General features: G+C 41.2%; 1 protein-coding gene across 3 annotated transcripts; it reads left to right on the top strand.

The window, feature by feature from the left end:
* Window positions 1-4,248: 4,248 nt before the first annotated feature.
* On the top strand, window positions 4,249-19,053 carry LOC100722937 (zinc finger protein 354B). 3 transcript variants are annotated; one of them, XM_063230513.1, is made up of 6 exons: window positions 4,249-4,440; window positions 5,491-5,575; window positions 8,138-8,264; window positions 8,750-8,845; window positions 10,675-10,774; window positions 13,718-13,761. In XM_063230513.1, the coding sequence occupies exons 2-6, from the start codon at window positions 5,543-5,545 to the stop codon at window positions 13,722-13,724; spliced, it is 363 nt and encodes a 120-aa protein (XP_063086583.1). In that variant the 5' UTR covers window positions 4,249-4,440; window positions 5,491-5,542; the 3' UTR covers window positions 13,725-13,761. The 3 variants fall into 3 exon arrangements, with proteins under 3 accessions (XP_063086583.1, XP_003461683.2, XP_023421689.1); XM_003461635.5 differs by lacking the exon at window positions 10,675-10,774 and having other exon boundaries at window positions 13,718-19,053; XM_023565921.2 differs by lacking the exons at window positions 4,249-4,440; window positions 5,491-5,575; window positions 8,138-8,264 and having other exon boundaries at window positions 13,718-19,053.
* Window positions 19,054-21,611: the final 2,558 nt, after the last annotated feature.

The following is a 21,611-nucleotide window of genomic DNA, read 5'->3' as shown; positions in this document are numbered from 1 at the left end:
GCAAAGAAAGTTTAACTACTTCCTTAAATTACATATTTCACTGTTTCAAGCATATTTTATATGCTAATTATATATCCTAATATAAATGCTAATGATCACTTTATATGCTAATTTATCTTAGATCATTGAAAAACAAACTTTTGAGTTACTATTTATTCATTTCTTTTTCACAAGAATACTTTCAGTTTATGCCTTACATTTTAAATAACTACTTTGAGAATTAAAAATACACGGTATATTAACTTTTGTTACTCTTATTTTGTTATGAATTTTTTTCATAGAATTATAAAAAGGAAAAACACTATTGAGAGTTGATGAACAAAAGGAAGACTCTGGCTGGCTCTTCAACTTTAAAGGCTTCAAACAAGTTTTCTATATGTTCCCTACTTTGGAGAAATTTTAAAAGGCAGAAGGCAGTGATTACAATGAAATAGCTGATCCGAATTCTCAGGGCAATAATCAGATACACTAACCAGGGTACAGTCTGACTGTGATGACCATAAATGCAAGACTGGGACACCGTGGAGAATGTGAGTATGTAGTGTGTGATCGTACCTGGGTGATAATAATTATCAACTGAATAGGGTTAGAGAAATAGAAATGAGAAATCAGGAGTATCTGAGTGATTCGCTGGTGGTTCCTGGTATGCTATAGATAGGAATTGCACGTTTTGTTTGTTAATAACGAGACTGGTTGCAAGCTATTAGCACACAAATGTCGTAACTTGGAGAGAATGAAGTTATCAGGAAGCTAAAGATAGAAACAGAGTACAGCATGTCAGAGGATTCATGCTTTATTTAACCCAAATGTGGGAGAAGAGGTGGAGAGAGGGAGTGAGGCTGGAGAGTGCAGGATGGATTGTCGCTGGTGCATTTCCATGCAGCGAATATCACTGAGTGAAAGAGGAGCAAGGACTGAGCTCCCCGCTGTCCCGGGACACACTGCTGTGAGGTTTAACCCAGGCCGGGAGCTGTGGATAGCGCCCTCTCGTGGCAGGCCCCAACTCCTGGGCCGCAGCCGTCCTGTTTCACCCCACCAGGCCCCAACTCGTGGTACTGAGGGTTGGACCAGGGCCTCCGCACCGAGCTACACCGCCGCCCTTTTTATTATTTCGTTTTGAGACAGGGTCTACTTCCTGACAGGCTTCTGGAGCCGTCAATGCTGTTCTCTACGTCTTTAAGCTCTAATGAAGCCTGTGGAAGAAAGGTATGTGAAAAGCCAGTGTCAGCTTTTCACTGCTGTGACTAAATATGTGGAGAAAAAGGGAAAAAACGAACAACGTAAAGGAGGAAAGGTCTATTTTGGCTACAGTTTTGGAGGCCTCAATCCATGATGGACTCCACTGTACTCAAGCTGGCACAAGGCCTGAGTGCACGGTAGAGGATAGCTGCTCATCTTATGGCAGGCAGGAAGCAGAGAGAAGGGAGGAGCAGGCAGGGACAGTGTCTGGCCCCCAGGGTCACCCCTGAGTGACCCACGCCCTTCCACAAGACCCCACCTCCTAAGGGGCAGGCGGATGAGCCATTGGTGAGCTAGCACTTCCACCAGAGCCCCACCGGAATATCAGTGCACTAGGATAAAGCCCTCAACGCAGTGAGCCTGTGGGGGGCACTTCAGATCCAAACTATGACAGAGAAGACATAGTGGTGTGCACATTTACAGAAAAACTAACAGGCCATACTATGAAATCTTTGAGTTCATGTAAAACAGAAATGTAGATTTCCATCCTGACACAGAAAGTGTCTCTGATAACTGCCCCGAGAGTCACCTCCATTCACTCAGTACATTTCTTACGTCAATGCATGGTAACTTAAAAGGAAACTAGAGTTTATACTGGTATCATATACAGACATGAATTGTTCTTATAGGATGTCACTCTTTTTATATCAGGCATTAGAATGGATCAGAAGTGGAGTTGTGTCAAAAAAAAAAAATACTTGGTGACCTTTTCGGGTCCACGTAGAGTCCCAGCAGGGGCGCAGGACAAAGAGCTGAAGGAAACTGCCAAGACACAAGCTCACAGCCTGAAGGTGGCCGCAAGCAGCAAAGTCTGGCAGGGAAACTCGAAGCCCTAAAAATTGAGGTCACAGGTTCATAGGCTTTGCTGTGCTCCAGGGGACACTACAGACCTGGTTCTCTCTATTGGAATAGAATGGAAGTTTCCATTTTGGTCTAAATGTTGACAGTTATCCTGTGGCTCCACACTCTTGTGCTGAAGGACCAGAGACAGCATCTGTGGCTAGGCCTTCCTTGTAAACTTTTTTTTTTTTTTTTTTTTTTAGGTATTGGGGATCAAAACCAGGGAAACTCACTTAAGAGCTACATCTCCTTTTTATTTGGTATTTTCAGAGAAAATCTAAATTGTGTAGATGAGGTTGAACTTTTGATCCTCCCGCTGCAACCTTCCTTTGGTGCTAGGATTACAGGTGGGGGCTACCATATCCTTAGCTGTGCCTTTTTCTCATATGGTATTTATCATGTTGAACAAGTTCCATTCTATTCCTACTTTATTATGTTTAATGTGTTGAATTTTGTCCAATGCTTTTAATGCATTAGTTTAAATAATTATGTGGGAGCTTTTACCTTTCATCCTGATACATGATCCTTTATTACACTGATCGAATTTCCTATGTTGATTGATTCTTGCATAATAGAAAGCTCACTGTTCATGTTGTACAACTGATTTTATATGATGCCAAACGAAGTTAATTGCTATTTTGTTGAACAAATTTTCGTCTATACCAATAAGGAACACTAGCTGTCTTAGTTACATTTCTCTCCTTGATGAGACAAAATACTTGACATCCAAAGTTAAAGGGGGAAATATTTATGTAGCTCACAGTTTGTACAGCTTTCAGTCCATAACTGACTGGATCCAAGGCAGGGTGGGTTGGCAGAGGGGTGTTACAGAAAAAAATAGTCCATGGTGGCCAGAAGGTGGCAAAGCAAGGCAGGAATTAACAAGACAAGCCTCTCCTGACCCTTCTATTGTATCCAGGCTACTGGGATTAGGGTGATGCCAAACCAACCAGTGGACTGATTTAGTAATCACTCACCCTTAATCCTAGCAATGCACCATGACTCAATCACAACTCCAGATTCAACCACCTCTGAAAAAGCCCCACCTATGACTGGGCTTTGGGGCGGGGGACGTCTAGTTACAAGCTATAATAATGGCTTATTCTTTTAATTTTTACTGTTAACACTTACCCTCTAAAATACTGTCTTAATTAATTTCTTATTACAGGAATAAAATACCCAACACTACAAGTTAAAGGAGGAAAGGTTTATTTCAGCTCACAGTCTGTAAAGGTTTCAGCCCATAGCCAGCTGGTTGCAAGGCAGATCAGTATGGTAAAGGGGCATTGCGGAGGAGAAACAGTCCACAGCAAAGAAGGCAGGAGGCAAGGAAAATAAATATCAGCAGAAATCCTTCCTTTATCTTTTATCCCATCCAGGCTACAAGCCTTTTGGGTGGTATCACCCACAACCAGAGGGAGGGGGACCTTCCAATTATCCACACCCAACTATGATAAATCAATATCACATACCCTTAATCCAAGTATCACACATCCTAAATCCAGTCACCTCCAAAAAACACCACATAGGATTTTATGAGGCTTTGAGCAGAGATCTACATAGAAGTGATAACAAATGTTATATGTACATGACTTATTGTATGCTCCCTACCACTCAAGAGTTTTCAGGACAGTGATATTTTGGTTCACTAATGTATTTTAACCTGTTTTCAGGCCAGGTGTGGAGGTACGCGCCTGCAAGTCCAACACTTGGGAGACTGAGGCTGGAGGGCTGCTGGGAGTTCAAGGCCAGCCTGGGAGATACAGTGAGTACAGGATTAGCGTTAACTACATATCAAAAAAACCCAACTGTTCCAATTTGGCTTGGCATCTAGCAAGAGCTCACCACCAGGTTTGCTGAATAACTGCAAGAGAAATGGGTCTATTATTGGTCATTATCTAATGATCTCATAACATTTATGCAAATACAGAGCTAAAACAAAATTTCTCTGATACCATCCAGAGGGATAGGGCACAAAGAGCTCCCCCGAAAGAATGGGACATAAAAAAATTCCCACGCCCACTCTCTAGTCTGGGAACCAGAGGGTTTAGTCCAGTCTTCTCCTTCAGCCAAAGGCGCAGAACTACATTTCCCAGAACACTTGGGGCTCAAGCGGACTCCATTTCCCAGAAGTACCAGCTGCCGCTCCGTCCCGCCCCGCCCCGGCCCCGCCCCGCCTCTCAGCACCTCAGCACCTCAGCCCCTCAGCTGCTGCGGAGCTTCGGCCGCCAGGCTCGCGGCCCCAGGCTGAGGTAGCTGGTGGCGGAGTCCTCGCGCCGGCCTGCTACGGGCAGGCGGGAGGGCGGGGCCGGCGCCTCCCCCGCGAGCTTGGTCTGGCGAGGTTGGCGGACCGAGCCCGAGGTGAGCGCGGCCCGGCCTCTGTGCGGGCGGCCCGGCCTGTCACCTCCGCGCCGGTCCCTGCGCCCCTGGCGGCCCGGACGGGACGGGCCCCGAGCGCCCCACAGCCGGCCGGGCTCACCGCGTCGCGCCAGGCTCCTCCCGACGGGTTCTGGAGGGCGCGGGCCGCGGCCCGGGAGTCAAGGAGCCGCGCTCGAGAGGGCGCCCGGGCTCGGAGGGGGCGCGGTGCGGCGGCGGGCCGCTGTGTGTCCCGGGCCGAGCCTGGGGTCTGACGCCGCACTACGGGACGGGGCGCGGGTGGGCGGCGCGGCCCGCTCTGCAGTGAGCTGAGCTCAGGGTTTAGGAGGGGCTCGAAAGGGACAGGAATTGCAGCCTTGGGTAACTTTGAGCGCGCGTCCTGCAGCGGGGATTGGCTTTGAGGGTACAATGTGAATTTTTGGTTTCCCTTTCTCCCTTCTGCCTCTTTATGTCTTTGTCCTATGTCAATGGAAAACCCATGGTTTCATTTTTCTGGAACAGTTTTCTCTAAAACTCTGGAAATTGATTCCTTGACAGGAGACAGAAATTGGGCGGAAGAAGCTTGAGGGTCAGGAAAGTTGGCATAGGATGCCCAGTAACAATAGGACAGATCTCAGGTTCCCTTCTGGATTGGATGTCCGTACCTCCCTCCGTGGCTGTGTGGACAGGGCCAGGTGCCCCTACACTGCCTTCAGTTCCCCAGTCTATAAAACGGGGTGCTGACAATGCCAGTGAGCTGTGAGACTGAACAGTAAGCAGTGCCTGGAACGGGGTGAGGCACAGTGAGTTCCTGTAGTTGGTAGCGTTAAGTGCCTTCTCCAGGTCTGCGTCTGGGAATTCTCTGAGGCAAGAAGCATGAGAGTCTGCAACCAGATGGCCTCTGCCCTTCCCTCTGCCTCTGTCTACTACCAGCTTCTGCTATCCCTCTCTGAGGACGCATCTGGGCTTTCCTGGGGGGTGGAAGGACTTCAAAGTGGCTGATTTCTGAGGGGAAAGTGGAAGGGGCTTCCTCCTGACCCCTTTTTCTTCTCTCAGATCTGCCTTCTGAAGATCATCGCCATCCAAGGGGAAGAGGCTAAAAGAGGACATGGCTAATTGGCACAAGGAAGCAAGGGCTCAGGTGAGCTCAGTGCATTTTAGTTCTTATGGGTGGAATTTATTGTTTCCTCCTTTACCTCTACCCAAGTCTTCCCCAGGATTTCGAGCACAAATCCTTTTATCGTGGAGGAGAACACTGCCCATATCTTTCCACATGTAGTGCCCCCTTTCTGTTCCTGATACACACACTGTTTACTAATCTCACTCCACCATCTGATTACAAATTTGACACTGCAGGAGACAGGTGTCTTTCTATCGCTAGGGGCAGAACAAACATGCACACCTGAGAAAATTTCTTTCTCACCTGCTGCTTTGACTCATGCATGTCTTCCTCAAGAATGATTCTAAGTCTCAAGAATTGTCACAATACTTCCCCCTGGCTTCCATGGCTGGAAGTTTTGCTTTTTTCCTCCCTTTTACCTGTATGGATCATTCATTGGCTTTGTCTATAGCAGTGGCAAAATCTGATCTTGACCTGCCATTTTCATCTTTATGCTTGGGGACAAGAGAGGACCCATTCAGGCCAGGTGTCAGTGGAAACAAAAGATAGCCATGTTGAGGAGACACAGTTGGAAGATACAGGATGGTTTCATGGGATATCCGTGATGGAGAAGCAGTGCATACAGTGTTTAGAAGTGGGGCTGTGATGCCAAAGGATGAGTTTTAACCTCTTTCTCCTGTTGTTTGTGAGCTGAAGGCAAATAATTCCACCCAACCTATGAGATACAAAGAACAGCCGTGCCTACCTCCTAGAGGAGGAGAGAGGATGACTTGAGTTAGTGCCTAGAGAATGTTTAGATGAGGACCTGGTACATCATACTTAATGCATGGTATTTATGACAGCTGAATAGTGCTGTGTTAATAACATTAAATGTTGAAGAAACTGTTTTCCAGTGTTTCTAGGAACTAGAAAATACTCCTTCATTCTCTGCTCATTTTCATTTAACACTTGATGTGTTTTTGACCATCCAGCATGCTGTGTTAATAGTATTAAATGTTGAAAAACTGCTTTCCAGTGTTTGTAGGAACTGGAAAATACTCCTTCATTCTCTGCTCATTTTCACTTAACACTTGATGTTTTTTGACCATCCAGCATACTGCTGACTCTGTTGAGGCTTTGCATTTATTTCTAGTTCTTAATATAGGAGGGCTGTTAGCATCCTTATTTTAAATACATTTGAAGAAACTGAAGCTCAAGTTAGATAACCCACATTCAGGCTCAGTGAATCTGGCTCTCAATCCAGGCTTAAATCCTCCAATGACCCACTAGATTGTTGGTTTCTATGTGGAGACAGGTCCGCTAAATGAAATGCAGTAGATGAGAAGAAAACAAGAGAGATGCCAAGGCTTTAGCTCAGTGGCAAAAGCACTTGCCAGGCAAGCACAAGATGGTGAGTTCAATCGCTGGTACCAAAAAAAAAAGCTAAAACAAGAAAATGATGGAGACACATTTATGGGATCAGGGGGCCACAGTATCTAGGACTGAAGCCTTGGTCATAGTTTTCTCTGGTCATTTTTTACAAAAAGCAGAAGTGAGAAATGAGAGAATTAAAGTGCAGATAAGTGAGAACTTAATCGTTTACCTGTCCCAGGGGCCATCTCTGGCTATTCTTGGCCTTCATGTTTACTGTACTTTAGGACCCATCTTAGCAAAGCATCTCATGTTGTCCCAGCAGCATTTCACTGAGACTAAGGTTTGGCGTTCCTTTCCTTAAACACATGTATTTATAAGACTTTTTCCAGAACAATAATCATATGTCCTAGTAGAGCGCAGAGTCCCTGGATAACCTATGGTTAAAGTAGTTTAAATTAATCTCTGACCCACACTAGATCACCATGGAGAGCATGCAGCCCAGGTCACATGTTAGCAGGGCACTTTCCTAATTTCCACACTGTCTTTGGACCCACAAGTGTGGTGGGAGTGGATCTGAGACTGTGGTCAGGACCTGCAGTTTGCTGATTGGGCAGCACTGTTTCCTTCAGGTTTCCCCACTCTATTCAAACAGGTCCAGGTTGCTGTCCTGTCTAGACTTTCTCCATCCCTCTGTGTGAAAATCCCCTATTGCATCTTTCTGTCCATGGCTGCCGCCCATGCTTGCATGCTGTGCTGTGTCACGTGTGGGATGGCAAGTTTAAGATTAGAGAAGGAACAGGCTGGGAGCTAAGTTCACAGCTGGAAAGTTTCAGTTCTGGTTGTGCTGCTGCCCTAGTAAAGCGTGTGGCCTGGGGTCTCATCTCCCTGCATCTCAGTCTTCTTTTTCTTGTCTCTGTAGTGAAGATTAAAGTAGGAAGTAACATATTATCGTGCCTGCTCAGCTCTGTCACTCTTTTCCTCCTGCTGGGGATCAAAGTATGACTTCTGGTGTGCTGTGTAAGATTCTGCTGAGTTAAGCCCAGGAGCCTGCATGGCTTTCTTCAGTTGTTCACATTATTTCATACATTTCTCTTGTCTGCCAATTGTATTGTAAATTCTTTGAGGACAAAGCTCATTTCTTATATTATGCAATACGTTTTATATATATATATATAATATATATAAATTTTTAGTCCTCTGAGCTCGTCCCAAGTGAGCTTGTCCTTACAGGTGGAAGTGACCTTTGAGGATGTGGCTGTGCTCTTTACTCGGGACGAGTGGAGGAAGCTGGATGCTCTGCAGAGAAGCTTGTACCGGGACGTGATGCTGGAGAACTACAGGAACCTGGCTTCCCTGGGTAAGGAAATTCCCATGGAGACCAACCTTGGGAAAGGGAGGCGTTCCTTCCCTGAGTAGCAGGGCTGTTGACCATCAATAAACATCTCCCAAGTTTTGCCTTAGGACTATACAAATTAGATGTCTCCAAATAAATGTTGAAAGAATCCTCCCCACTCACAGGCAGGGAATGGACCATGCACAGGAATAGCAGGTGGTGTTAGGAATCACTCCCTTTGTTCTGTGGTTGCCTGTGGGAGCTTTCTTCATGTCCCAGCCTCTTTCTCCACACCAGTTCTCCTATGGCTCCTGCTCACTATGGCAGAGGACTTTGTTTGTCCCTGCATTTGCTTTTACTGGGGTCAGCAGAATTTCTCTCTAAAGAGCCAAGTGGTGACTATTTCAGGCTTTGTGATTACAGGTGGTCTCTGTAATCTATTTTATTAGCCTCTGGTGTTTTTCTGGTTTCTCAAATTTTTTATGAATTCTTTTTTGTCTTATGAGCAGGATTTCCCTTTACCAAACCAAGGGTGATTTCCCTGTTGCAGCAAGGAGAAGATCCCTGGAAGGTTGAGAAAGAAATCCCTGGAGACCCCTCACTCGGTGAGTGATTGGGCCCAAGGTGCCTGGGTTAATAGGAAGCAGGGGAATCTGGGAGTGTTGCCTGGCAGGTTCTTCAGCTTTGGATCCTTAAGAAGAGAGAAAGGCAAAGCCCAGGCTCCTAGATATTGGCTTCCTCTCTTTCTCTTGTAATCACTTCTCACATGAATCTCTCAGGGTCTCTCTTCTTACTGTTTCCTGTTGTTTCCAAGAAGGTCTACATTTTTATTGGTTCAACAAACAGTGTATTTAAGGAACTGCAAGTAATTCCTCTGGCTGCAGCTCAGGGTAGGTGCAGGAAAAGGGGAAGCTGAGGAAGGAATGACAGGAGGAAGTTGTGTAAGGACCACAGTGCTTTGGTGCAGTTTTGAGAGAGTGGGACTGTCTCCTGGATGACTGGAAATAACTCAACAATTCAAATAGCACTTTACATGATCCTGAAAGTTTAGAAAAATTGGTCTAAATCAGAAACAATTTAAATGTCCTTCAGTCAAATAGCTGAAGAAACTACGGTATATTCTTTCTGTGGCATCCATCACCACACTTAAAATAAAAACACACTGACTTGGACAGAGCTCCAAGGGACGTTAAGGAATGAAGCAAGTTGCAGAGTGATGCTAACCTATGCCACCATTTATGTTGATGGCAGTGCCGTGTGTGTCTACACAGTGTAACATGATGTGGGAGCAGAGAGTAAGCTTTGGAGGAAGTGGGGTAAACTTAAGGGGTACAGCTTAGCTGTTAACAGTAGTTACTTTTGGAATGAATCTAACACATGGGGCTTTCTTTGCATGCAGTGTTTTACTGTTCCCAAAGGCGGGGTGTGTTCCTGAAGCTCTTATGGGATTTGATGTTAATGAGCATGGTGGAGGATAAACGATGGAGCAATGTGGAGGGTAAAGCTAAAGTGAGGCAGAATTGGAGGCAGGAAGCTTCCCAGAGCCATTGCAGTCTTGTAGACCGGAAGCTGCTAAGGCCTGGACAGAGGCACCTGCCATAGGAGTCCTAGGGACAAGGAAAAGTCAGCTTGATAAGGGTACAGGACGAGCTCAGTGAAAATGGTTTTTGTTTGAAATGTGAGTTAAGTACTTGGTAGAGATCACTGGTGGGCAGGCATGTAAAGGAAATGGAAGACCTGGGACTCCCAAGAGGAGGTCAGGGATCCCTCACTGTGAAGGTGGCATTGGCAGCCTTGAACTGACCAGGTGAGTGAGCAGAGCAGAGGAAGCAATCTTTGCCTGCTGGTTAAGAGGAATCTGTTACTGAGCATGAGGTAAAGTTACCAATGCAGAGAACTAGGAGAGGCCTTTAAAGATAAGAGATGTATAATTTGGGAATCTCTGGTGTTGGAGGACTGAGATTTGTACTCTTCCCTGTAGCTTGTCTCCCTGCCTTCATATGTGCTCTGTAACCTCTTGGGAGGGACCCAGAGGCCAGCACTGGACATGGTGAGACAGGGTCCTGTCCTCATGATCTTGAAGTGCAGACAAGATTGAAGATGCCCTGTACACTCAGGGTATGAAAGAACAAATTCTAGTGAGGGCCAGGGGAAAGTCAAAGTACTATGAGGGCAAAGTAGAGGAAGCAGCAGCCAAGACTTCCCTGAGGAAGGGCAGGGGTAATTAGTCCAGCCCTAAAGTCACAGGTGTGATCACTCTGAGATGGGAAGCCAGTGTCTAGTGAGGAAAAGGATAGATGAGCCTGTAGGAGACAGCAGTGGCATGAGATATCACCAGTCCTGGGCTGATCAGAGTTTGGTCTGAGGATCTGAGAGCTGTACTGGACTGAGCAGAGATAAGGAGTTCCACTCTGTCATCTGCCCCTCACACCAGGGTCAGGGAGAACCACAGGACAGATTACATTGTCCTGCCAGCCCAGGCTTGGCAGTCCAGGCTTGATCTCCAGCGACAACATCCGAAATGACAACTACAGGTATCTGGGTTTTTTTTAACTTTGATTTGGAACAAATACATAATTGTATAGCCACTGTCAAAGATCAAGGAGGCTACTTGAAAACAAACTGTCAACATGCAGGCAGCAGGGCGGCCTTCAAGAATTATTACATGGATGTCTGTCCAGTAGCTATAGTCTGAGTGTGTGCGAATGAGGAAAAGAGAGAGTCTCACCCTATGCCCCATCATCAGATCCCCTTGAGAGATGTGAAAAGTGAGTGTGAGAGGAATTAGACTGAGTAGGAAGTGGGGCTGGGGTCCTGAGCTATGCAGGGAGAGGCTGGGACCCTGGGTGGTGGGATCAGCTCCCTCCTCTTCAGCTCTGAGGACCAGCCCTGGAGGCAAGTCATGACTGTGTTATTGACAGACTTTGAGTATCTCAGGTTCTGTATACTTTTCTTCAATGTTTTTCACTTTGTTTCTCAGACTCAATTTAATTATTGTACCTTCAACTTTGCCTATTCTTTTTTCTATCTACTCAAATCTTTAAAAACTTAAAATGAAATTTTCTCTTTGCTTCTTTTATTTTTTCTGTTTTTTTTTTTTTTCTTCCTTTTTTTTAAATACTGGGCATTCAACCCCAGGACCATCACACTGAGCTACAGTCTCAGCCCTTTTATTTTGCCTTTTTTTTTTTAAGACAGGTTCATTAAGTTACCCAAGAGAACTCAAACTTTGGGTTCTCTTGCCCAAATCTAAGTACTGGGATGACAGCCATGAACCACTGAATTTCTACATTTTATCTTCAGAATTTGTTTCTAAGTTTTCTGTTTTTTTATTCATATTTTTTCTTCATGTGTAATTTTCATGACTTTTCTCTATCCTCCTTTAGCTCTCTGAGCATCTTTGTGACAGTTGTCTTATTCTTAGAGTCATATGCCACCATTTGATCTTTTCTCATAAGTGTTTTCTGTGTTTTTTTCCTTTGGAACTGATCATACTTTCCCTTTTTAAAAAATTCCTTATGATTTTTGTTGAAAGTAAGACATTTTGCCAGATGTGGTGACACACCTGGAATCCCAGAACCTGGGAGACTAAGTCAGGAGGATCACAATGAATTTGAATCCAATCTGAGCTATGCAGTGGGTTCAAGGCTGGTCTGAACTACATGCAAGACCTTTTCTTAAAAAAAAGTATGCATTTTATCTGTTACTCATAACTCTGGGAATCAGATTTGCCTCCTTCCCTGGGTCTTCTAGAATTTGGGTGATTGTTATTCTTATTGTTCTAGAATTTGGGTGGTGGTGGTGGTGGTGGTTGTTGGTTTTATTTTTGGTTTTTCTTTAGTTACAGGGGGTCTCTTTGCCATTAATTAGCCTGAGGTATAAACCAAAGGTTTTTCATGCCTTTTCTGAGCCTTTCTTTGGACAAGCATGATGACTTACTAAATCTTCCTGTTATGTAGGTGCTTTTCAATGTCCTTACTGTTAAATGCCTCACAAAGAAAGAAAAAAAAAAAAGAGTTAGAGATTTTTGTGAGATTTGTGAGGATTAGGCACTGTTGCTCAAATCCTTTGGAAGCCATCTCAGCCAGTAGAGATGGCAACAGTGATGTCCTGCCTTTGTGCCTGCATCTTTGTGGTACAAAGCAGCAATGGGTGGTCAGAACCCTGTTAGTTGCAGGACAAGGGCTTCTCTATGATATTAATAGAATGCTTGCCATGGGACTTCTTATTGTCTTTATCCCCTGACGTTTTTATGACCTATGACCTTGAATTATTCTAGCCAAGAATATGCGAGGGCATGCCATTTATTTGTGTGTAACTTAATGTCATTCAAAATGCTCATAAAATTTTTCTCATATAGGTTTTTCATATTTTTTTTGAGACAAAGTCTCCCTATGAACAGGTTGACCTTGAATTCACAATGTTGGCCTCAAACTTACGATGATCCTTCTGCCTCACCCAAATGCTAGGATCACAGGCATGTGCCACCATGCTTGGCTTTCATTTCTTGCAGATTTGTTCCTCTCTTTCTTTGTCAGTGATAGGTATTGTCTGGTATGCCAGTTGCATACCCTATTACTTTAGTGAATCATTGATTCCCTAGGATTTTTTTATATACAGTAACGTCAGCAAATGCAAGTGGTTACACTTCCTGATTCATCCTTAGGTCTCTAATTGGTTTCTTTTATCTAATTGCATATGTTAATGCTTCTAGTACAGTGTTGAGTAGTAAAGAAAATAATAGATATCTTGAGCATAGTGGAAATACATCTAGTGCTTCTTCACTATGTAAGATACTAGTTTAAGATCTAAGGTGTATAAATTATACCATTTTGGGGGAGTATTCCTCAGTTCCTATTTTTGTTGTCAGCAGTGCTGAATTTTATTGCAGCCTTTCTCAGCATGAGATAAATTTTTTTCTTTATATGTAGTATAGGCATGTGCTATATTAATACTGTCCTCAATGACAGACTGTATATACAACAGTGGTCTTAGAAGATTCTCATAGTATTTTCCTGTAATTAAACTGTATGTTCTAAAAGAGGATCAGGAATTGTTGGAGCTCAGAGTCAGGAAGTAGGGTACAGAGAAGGTAACATGGAAATGAATCTGAAGGGTGTAGAAAAGCTTGTCACGTAGGAAAGAGAGGCAAGATGTTCAAAAATAGAAAATTACAAAGTGAGATAGTTGACGAGTCAGTCTTAGGCTTTGGAAATCAGACTATACTTCCCAATTCATTACTTCCCTAATTCTTCTTTTCATCCCACTAATCATTCTTCTCATGTTCATGCTCCTTAAATGAGCTTGTTTTATTCTTTTGTTCACTCTGGTAGTAAAGCTATTGCTCATTATCAATTTAATTAAATGTTATTTTTCCCATGCTGCCACATATACACATCTCAAACTTTATTTTGATATAATACAGCTTCTACAAATTTAGTCTCAGCTAATCACACTGATCATTTTTTTCCCTCCAGGATGTAAAAGCAGTCTTGAGATCACAAAAACACCTCAAACAAAAGACTTATTACTTCAGGAACTAATAAGGAAGAAGCTAAAAAAAGATGAAAATGTCATACCAGAAAAGCCCTGCATATTTGAAGACAGATTTAAAAAACAGGACAAAAATGAAAGTGTGCAAATAATTTCACTAACCCATATGAAAATTCTTGCTTTAGATGAATGCCGTAATAGTTTTGAATTTAGACAAAATGTCAGTGTGAAATCAGTTATTAAGACACAAAGGATTGCTAGAGACAAAATACCCTTAAAATATGAAATACAAAGAAATAGCTTCAAGCAGAATTCAAATTCATTTAATCAGCCAAAAATCAAGACAGCAGAGAAACGCTATAAATGTCGTACATGTGAAAAAGCTTTCTTTCACAATTCATCCCTTCGTAAACATGAGAAAAACCATAGTGGAGAAAAATTATTTAAGTGTAGAGAATGTTCAAAAGCCTTTAGCCAAAGTTCAGCTCTTATTCAACATCAAAGAACTCATACTGGAGAGAAGCCCTACATATGTAAAGAATGTGGGAAAGCCTTCAGCCATAGTGCATCCCTTTGTAAGCACCTTAGAACCCATACTGTGGAGAAATGCTATAGATGTAAAGAATGTGGTAAATCCTTTAGCAGAAGATCTGGTCTTTTTATACATCAAAAAATCCATGCTCGAGAAAATCCCCATAAGTATAATCCAGGTAGGAAGCCATCCAGTTGTACCACTTCCTTTTCAGGAGGTCAGAGACTTCACCTCAGAAAAAAGTCCTACTTATGTAATGAATGTGGCAATACCTTTAAGTCTAGCTCCTCCCTTCGTTATCATCAGCGAATTCACACTGGAGAGAAGCCTTTCAAATGCAGTGAATGTGGGAGAGCCTTCAGTCAGAGTGCATCACTCATTCAACATGAACGAATTCACACTGGAGAAAAGCCCTACAGATGTAATGAGTGTGGAAAAGGCTTCACTTCTATCTCACGACTCAACAGACATCGAATAATTCATACTGGAGAGAAACTGTATAATTGTAATGAATGTGGCAAAGCCTTAAGTTCCCATTCAACCCTTATCATTCATGAGAGAATCCATACTGGAGAAAAACCATGTAAATGTAAGGTGTGTGGGAAAGCCTTCAGGCAAAGTTCAGCTCTCATTCAGCATCAGAGAATGCATACTGGTGAAAGACCCTATAAATGTACTGATTGTGGGAAAACATTCAGGTGTAACTCATCTCTTAGTAATCATCAAAGAATTCATACTGGAGAGAAACCTTATCGATGTCTAGAATGTGGGATGTCATTTGGTCAAAGTGCTGCTCTTACTCAACATCAAAGGATTCATACAGGAGAGAAACCCTTCAAATGTAATACATGTGGGAAGAACTTTAGACAAAGCTCCTCGCTTATTGCACATCAAAGAATTCATACTGGAGAGAAGCCCTATGAATGTAATGCATGTGGGAAACTTTTCAGCCAGAGGTCATCCCTTACTAATCATTATAAAATTCATATTGAATCAGAAACGTTGAAAGGAGATTTGCATGTGTGAAAGCCTTAAACCAAAGTTTATCAGAGAATAAGTACTTGAGACTGATTTATTAAATGTAATGAAAATGAGGTAACTTTAATTTAGTCCTCATCAGATACTAATTTCCAAGGATAAACCTTGTCTATATAATAATTATGGTGAATAATTTTATACCTGTCAGTCACTTTTTGTAATATCCTAAGACACCTCATATTTGCAGATATTGGTATTAGCCATTTATAAGATAAAAAGTTGGTTTTTCTTGTCTTTATCAGCATTGTACAATATCTACATCGTGTAAACATGAGGAAAGTTGGTGTTCAGGGTGCTAGATTTCTCAGAAAACAAGTGTGAGCTGCTAGCATATTTATCAGAGCTAATTTAATAAAAGAAATTGATCTTAAATGCATTTTAGAGCAAAGGACCAAATTTTAAAAAAAGAAACAGCAGACTACCTCAGTGTTTGGAGTTTACCTTTTCCCTTACCTATTGTCAAACTTTTTGCGTGGCTTTTATTAAAAAGAAGAAAGAAAAGTCTATTACCTTCTTTTTTGTTCTGTCAGATGATACCCAAATGTCTTCCATGCTTTCTAAACAATTCTTAATTTTGTTCTCAAAATTTTATTGAGGTCACTTATTAGAAACTCATAATGATGCTTTGAACACCAATGTTTGATTATTTATTATTTATTTTGCGGAACTGCAGATTGAATTCACGACCTCGTGCTTGCCAGGCAGGTGCTTATGCCACTGAGCTAAATCCCTGGCGCTCTTGTTTGATAATTTAAACAAAAACTTTTATATTGGTTAGCCAATCACTTCAAAATTAAAGCTATAATTTTACATTAGTTGTAAAATAGATCTTGATAGTTTTAAATACATAGCATATGTGACTAAGTCTTTGAAAAGGAATCAGTGAATAACAATTTCTTCAGTTGAGGTTTTATAGTTTTGGAAAATTTCAGACTATATAGTGATCTTTCGAATTGGTTTGCTCAGTATATGTGTGTTTAAGGCCTACATTTGGGCCAGATTCTATCTTGAGAACTAGAAATTGCATGGAAGAAACAGGCCATATTCTAATATTAAATGAAAGGGGCATGTATGAGTTAAAAGGAATAGTAGGTAATAATTACATTAATTGGTTTTTATAGAGAAAAGAGGTCTAATTTATGATGATACTCTGTAGAGGTACAAAAGGATTTGCACAGGATGCAGAGAGGAATGAAGACTAACCAAGGGATTCTGGAAAGACCAGATGTGATGTTTCAGGGACATTTTAGAAAAAGAACTGAAATCATTCAAGAGTGAGAGAAGTGTTCAAAATAGGTGAAGGCACATATGCAAAGACATGGGTGGATGGGTGACAGCATGGCACATTTGTAGAAAATGTGTGGTGAGAAGTAAAGAGCATGGTATGGGAAAATGTAGGAGGCTAGGTAACAAAAGGTCTTTCTGTACTAAGGAATTTGAATTTCATTCTGATGCTTATGACATCAATTAGAAATTTTTAGTACGAAACTTCTGGCAATAGTATTAAAGATGTTTTGTGATGTCAAAGATGGCTTAATCCCACAAGCCTGGCCTGCAAACATTTTCTCCACGGTAGGGAAAAGATCTCATTTGTAAGATGTTAATAAACGTAGCACTAGATAATTGGGGCTTAAAAATGAGACAATAAGTTTAAATCTGCTTTAGAGTATTTTGTAAAGAAAGCATGGCTCAATTTTTATATGGCTCAGTTTAGAGTTGTTTCATTAAAAACGTCCTACTTTTACACTTTCATATGTTTGAAATCTGAGGAGGGACTTAGGGAATTTGTTGATGAATTAAAGTTTTAAAGATACTCAGGGCAGGAGAAAATGCTTTAAAGAGTGAGTTAAGTCTTGACATGGTATGCACACCTGTGATAACCAGCATTTGGGAGGCTGAGGCAGGAGGATCACCATGAGCTTGAGGCCAGTCAGGGATACCAAGTGAGTTCAAGGCAGCCTAAACTGCATAATGAAACACTTTCTCAAAAAGAGAAAAAAGTGGTAAGCCTGAAAACTAAAATGCAGGAGTTGACCAGGTATGTCAAAATCTGGAAAGGCATTTTGTACAGGGGGCAAGCTTAGGCAGTGTCATGAAGGCACTGAGAGGACATGATGTGCTCACTGTAGTATTGGAAATATTTTTAAACTTTATTTTCCATTATTAGTATATAAATGCACAGTTTATTTTTTTATATTGTCCTGGTATCTAGGGATCGTGTTAAACACAGTTATTTCTAACAGCTTGTTTGTAGATGCTTTTGGATTTTGTGCATACACAATTGTTATTTACAAAAAAAGACCATTTTAATTTGCCTTTTCCAGTCATACCTTTTCTTACATTTTAATCCTATATAACATGGACCATGACAATGTCAAGTAGAAATGATAACACTGAATACTGATCCATTTAATCTGATATTAGCTTTCTTGGACATTTTCTTGTTTCCCTTGTGTGTTATAAATTTATTATAAATGAGTAATGTTTTTGTCACATCCATTTTCTGCAGATTGAGATTGTACTGTTTTTCACTTTGTGTTAAAAGAATTGCAGCCTTTTAATTTGGACTTTGCATATCTGAAATCAATCCTACTTGATCATAATGTATCATCATGCAGATGTATAAGAGCAGGTGTCTTATGTAATAGAAACCTGGCTGAAGTGACCAAGATTGTCTTCTAAAAATTTAGAATGGAAAGAAATTTTTTTCATCCAGATATGAAGGATCCATAAAACAGTAATGTCTGGAAAGGGAGGAGAAGACAAGGCCATAGAGTAATGGAGAAGTAAAAGCCTTAGAGGAAGACAGAGTCCAAAATCTACAGGAACCAGGAGAGAGACTGGTCTTGTTGATATACAAGATGAAAGAAAATTAGAAATCAAAGCTAGAGTTCAGCTGTCAGAGACCGGGAATGATCTTTGTAGTGTTAAGGACTGTGGGAGTCTGATTCTGAAGATCCTAATTTATATATCCAAAGAGTGGGTAGACAATTTGAAGACTTTTATCAATATTTGATGGAGCAAACAGTTTGAAGATGATTTGTGAATTTCTGGCTTGAGAAATTGATGGAAATTGATTTTTGGAGATAGGCGTTTGGCAGTCTATAAAAAATATTCCTTAATGAGAAGGAAAAGAGGTTAGTCCTATTCCTAGTGCCCTGTAATTGTCCTGGTATTTTGCTGAACACCAATGGTGGCAAAATTCTTAATTACATCTGACTTTTCAAAGTCAGGGTGTTATTAGTCTTTGAAAACCAGTGTACATTAGTACACTGGCCAGTCTGTCTCATGTTGTAAAAAATAACTGTTTCAGTAGTACCATTTAAAAATACAACTTTCAATAAAAACACTGAACATAGTCAAGAGATCTATTTTCTAGTCCCCATTTGGTTTTGAGTTATATAGTCCCTGACTTTTTCAACTCCAGAAATTCCACCATATCATTTAATGTCCTGCTTTATGGTTTTTGATTTTAAAGATCAACTCAAAGTCTAAATCTTCATCATATACATTTGTGTAAAGAAACATCAAGATGGGGCTGGGGATTTAGCTCAATGGCATAAGTACCTGCCTTGCAAGCAGGCGGTCATGAGTTCGATCCCCGGTACCGATAAAAATGAAAAAGACAAAAATAAAAAAGAAAGATCAAGATGAGTTGAGAACTAACAATACAAAGAAATACCCTTTACATCATGTTGTTAGTAAAATTGCTTTGAGTACTGTTGAATAAAATAAATTATACATTAAGTTTTTAGTCTAAAAGTCATTGTTTTAGGAAAATGGAGCAGACATGTAAGTTTTCCAGTTTTTAATAGGTATATGTAAAAATTCTTTACCTTGTATATAAAATAAATATAAAATTTTGGTGATTCTTTTGCTTTTATATGTCCAAGACCTCAAGCCAAAAAGATTGTGATCCCAGAAAAACTGATTGGGCAAAGGAAAAAAGTCCCAACAAAACTTCATTTCTCTGCCCACATGACCAAGGAAGGGGATGCTACCAAGACCATAAGCATTTAGAAAATAACCACTGTACTTTAGCCAAGTAACAGAAAAGGATGATTCTATCACTACACATACCAGCAAAGGCCACGGGGAAAGCTTAGACTTCCACCCTTGCAAGACTGTTAAGATGGACCATAAAGACCTAACTGGGCTACAGTGACCCAAGAATTGGGATACTCATCCACACTGGCTGGTTATGGGCATCTGCTGCATCCCACCAAGAACACTGAAGATGGGGAACCTAGATTTATGAATTTTTACCGAGGAAGGAGACAGCATCTCTTCTTCCCTGATAGGTCAGTCTCAGAGATGGCTGAGTGCATACAAGTTTTATCACTGTGCAGCTGTAATAAGGCTACATTTCAACTGCCTGGTGATGTGAGGCAAAATAGGGAGCAGCAAGAAAAGCACTCTTGGTCCTCCAAACCATAGTGCTGTTATAGAAAAACCATGGCAGACTCTTTACACCAAGGAATTTGGAAGGTAACCGTTTATTATGCTAGTGGGACAGTGGGCCCAAGTCCAAATCACTATCAAAGAGCCAGCTCTGGGTCTAGTTTATAGTTTACTTATTTATTTATTTTGGTTAGTTTATAGTTTACAAGCAGGACATACAAGGCATTACATGATTAGTGACATGGAATGAATTAAGTCATAAATTGTCAGGAAACTAACTCTAAATATATTTGCTTAAAAGGAATTGTTTATCATAACAGGAACATCCTGGGAATGAGGGGAGGGGATTCAAGTGGAGCAGGCAGAGTTAAATATCTTTGACTGGGTTAATCTGCACCAACCAAAGTCCTTAAAGGCAGTTAGAAGCAGTGTTTTCTAAAGGAAAACAAACAGAATGGTCAAATTGGCCCAACCCATTAGAAGAAAAACAGCTGGACCCAGACTGTCAAGGCTGACTGAATTCAGCGGGGTGTTTTATGTGACAGCCAGCAGGCATAGGTGGAGGCTACTATTTGGTTCTAACTTGCCATAACATGTCTATAAATTTGTTATTCTATAATTGTGCCTTTACTAACCATAAAATTCTGCCCTTACAGAGAGACCTAATGAGAATCTGGGACTATCACTACACCAAGCAATAAACGGACTTTTTCCTCTCAAGGTGTCAGGTCAAGTGAAAGACCTGCACAACTACCCATCTGCCCACAATTAAGTGGCACCTCCTTTACCTCTGCTGTGACAGTATAAAAGCAAGGCAGATAGAAAGTTCAAATAATATTTCATAATATAATACCAAAATATTCAGGCTTTACTGAAAGATATTCATCATACCAACAACCAGGAAGATCACTTAAGTGAAATAAAAAAGACAATTAATAGACACCAGTTAGTGACCACATTAATAAAAACTTTAATGCTGATAAAGTATAAAATACATGAAAACACTTGAAACCAATTACAAAGTCTCCATGAAGAAACTGAACATCTCAGAAAATAAATTGAAGGGATAAAGAAAACCAAATGGAAATTTTAGAACTAAAGAAATACAATAACCATAATTTTGAAACTCACTACAGAGACTCACAACAGAACTGAATGGAGAGTATCAGTGGATTTGAAGATTGGACAATAGAAATCAGAGATAAAACAAACTAGAAAAAAGAGAAGAGACGTAGGAACCAGAGAGATTATAACAAAAGATATATTTATCATCAGAGTTCAGGAAGGAAAGGGAAAAGAGTGAGCCTATAATGATTTTAAAATACTATGGAGGAAAACTCTCTAATTTAGCAAAAGATGTGAAGTTGTAGATTCAAGAAATTGAGCAAACCCCCAAAAGAATAAACCCAAAGATATCTACACAAAAACACATCATAGTAAAACTTCTAAAAACTAAAAGGGAGAAACTGGAAATCAGTGAGAGAAAAAAATGACACCGTATTCAACATAACCTTGAAGGTCAGTCTTATCCCTGATCCTGTCTTCTATTTTCTATCTGCGTCCTGGCATCCGTGAGTTAGGCAGCCTTTCTCCATCATACCCTAACACCATGATGTTTCTGCTTTGTAGGCAATCTACCATGGGTTGAGCCCCTAAAATCATGAGCCAAAATAAACCTTTTCTCCTTTAAGACTCAGATGTCTGGTATTTTGTCCTAGGAACAGGGAACTGACTAGTACAAGGTGAGCATTATCTTCTTGCCTCTGCTAGTTTCCCAAATACCAAAGTGTCATATTTTGGGGATAGTGTTTCCTAAACCCTAGCAATTGGCACTGGGAGAGTGTGGAGAACCACTCAGACTGACACAGAAAAAAAAAGTTGAAAAAGGAGGCAGAAAAGGAAAAGAC

The sequence above is a fragment of the Cavia porcellus genome, unplaced genomic scaffold (genome assembly GCF_034190915.1).
Source record: "Cavia porcellus strain 051 isolate PalLab524CR breed Dunkin Hartley unplaced genomic scaffold, mCavPor4.1 scaffold_19, whole genome shotgun sequence".
NCBI lineage: Eukaryota > Metazoa > Chordata > Mammalia > Rodentia > Caviidae > Cavia > Cavia porcellus.
The sequence above is the reverse complement of the archived record's forward strand: the minus strand, read 5'-3'. Positions and strand labels throughout refer to the sequence as shown.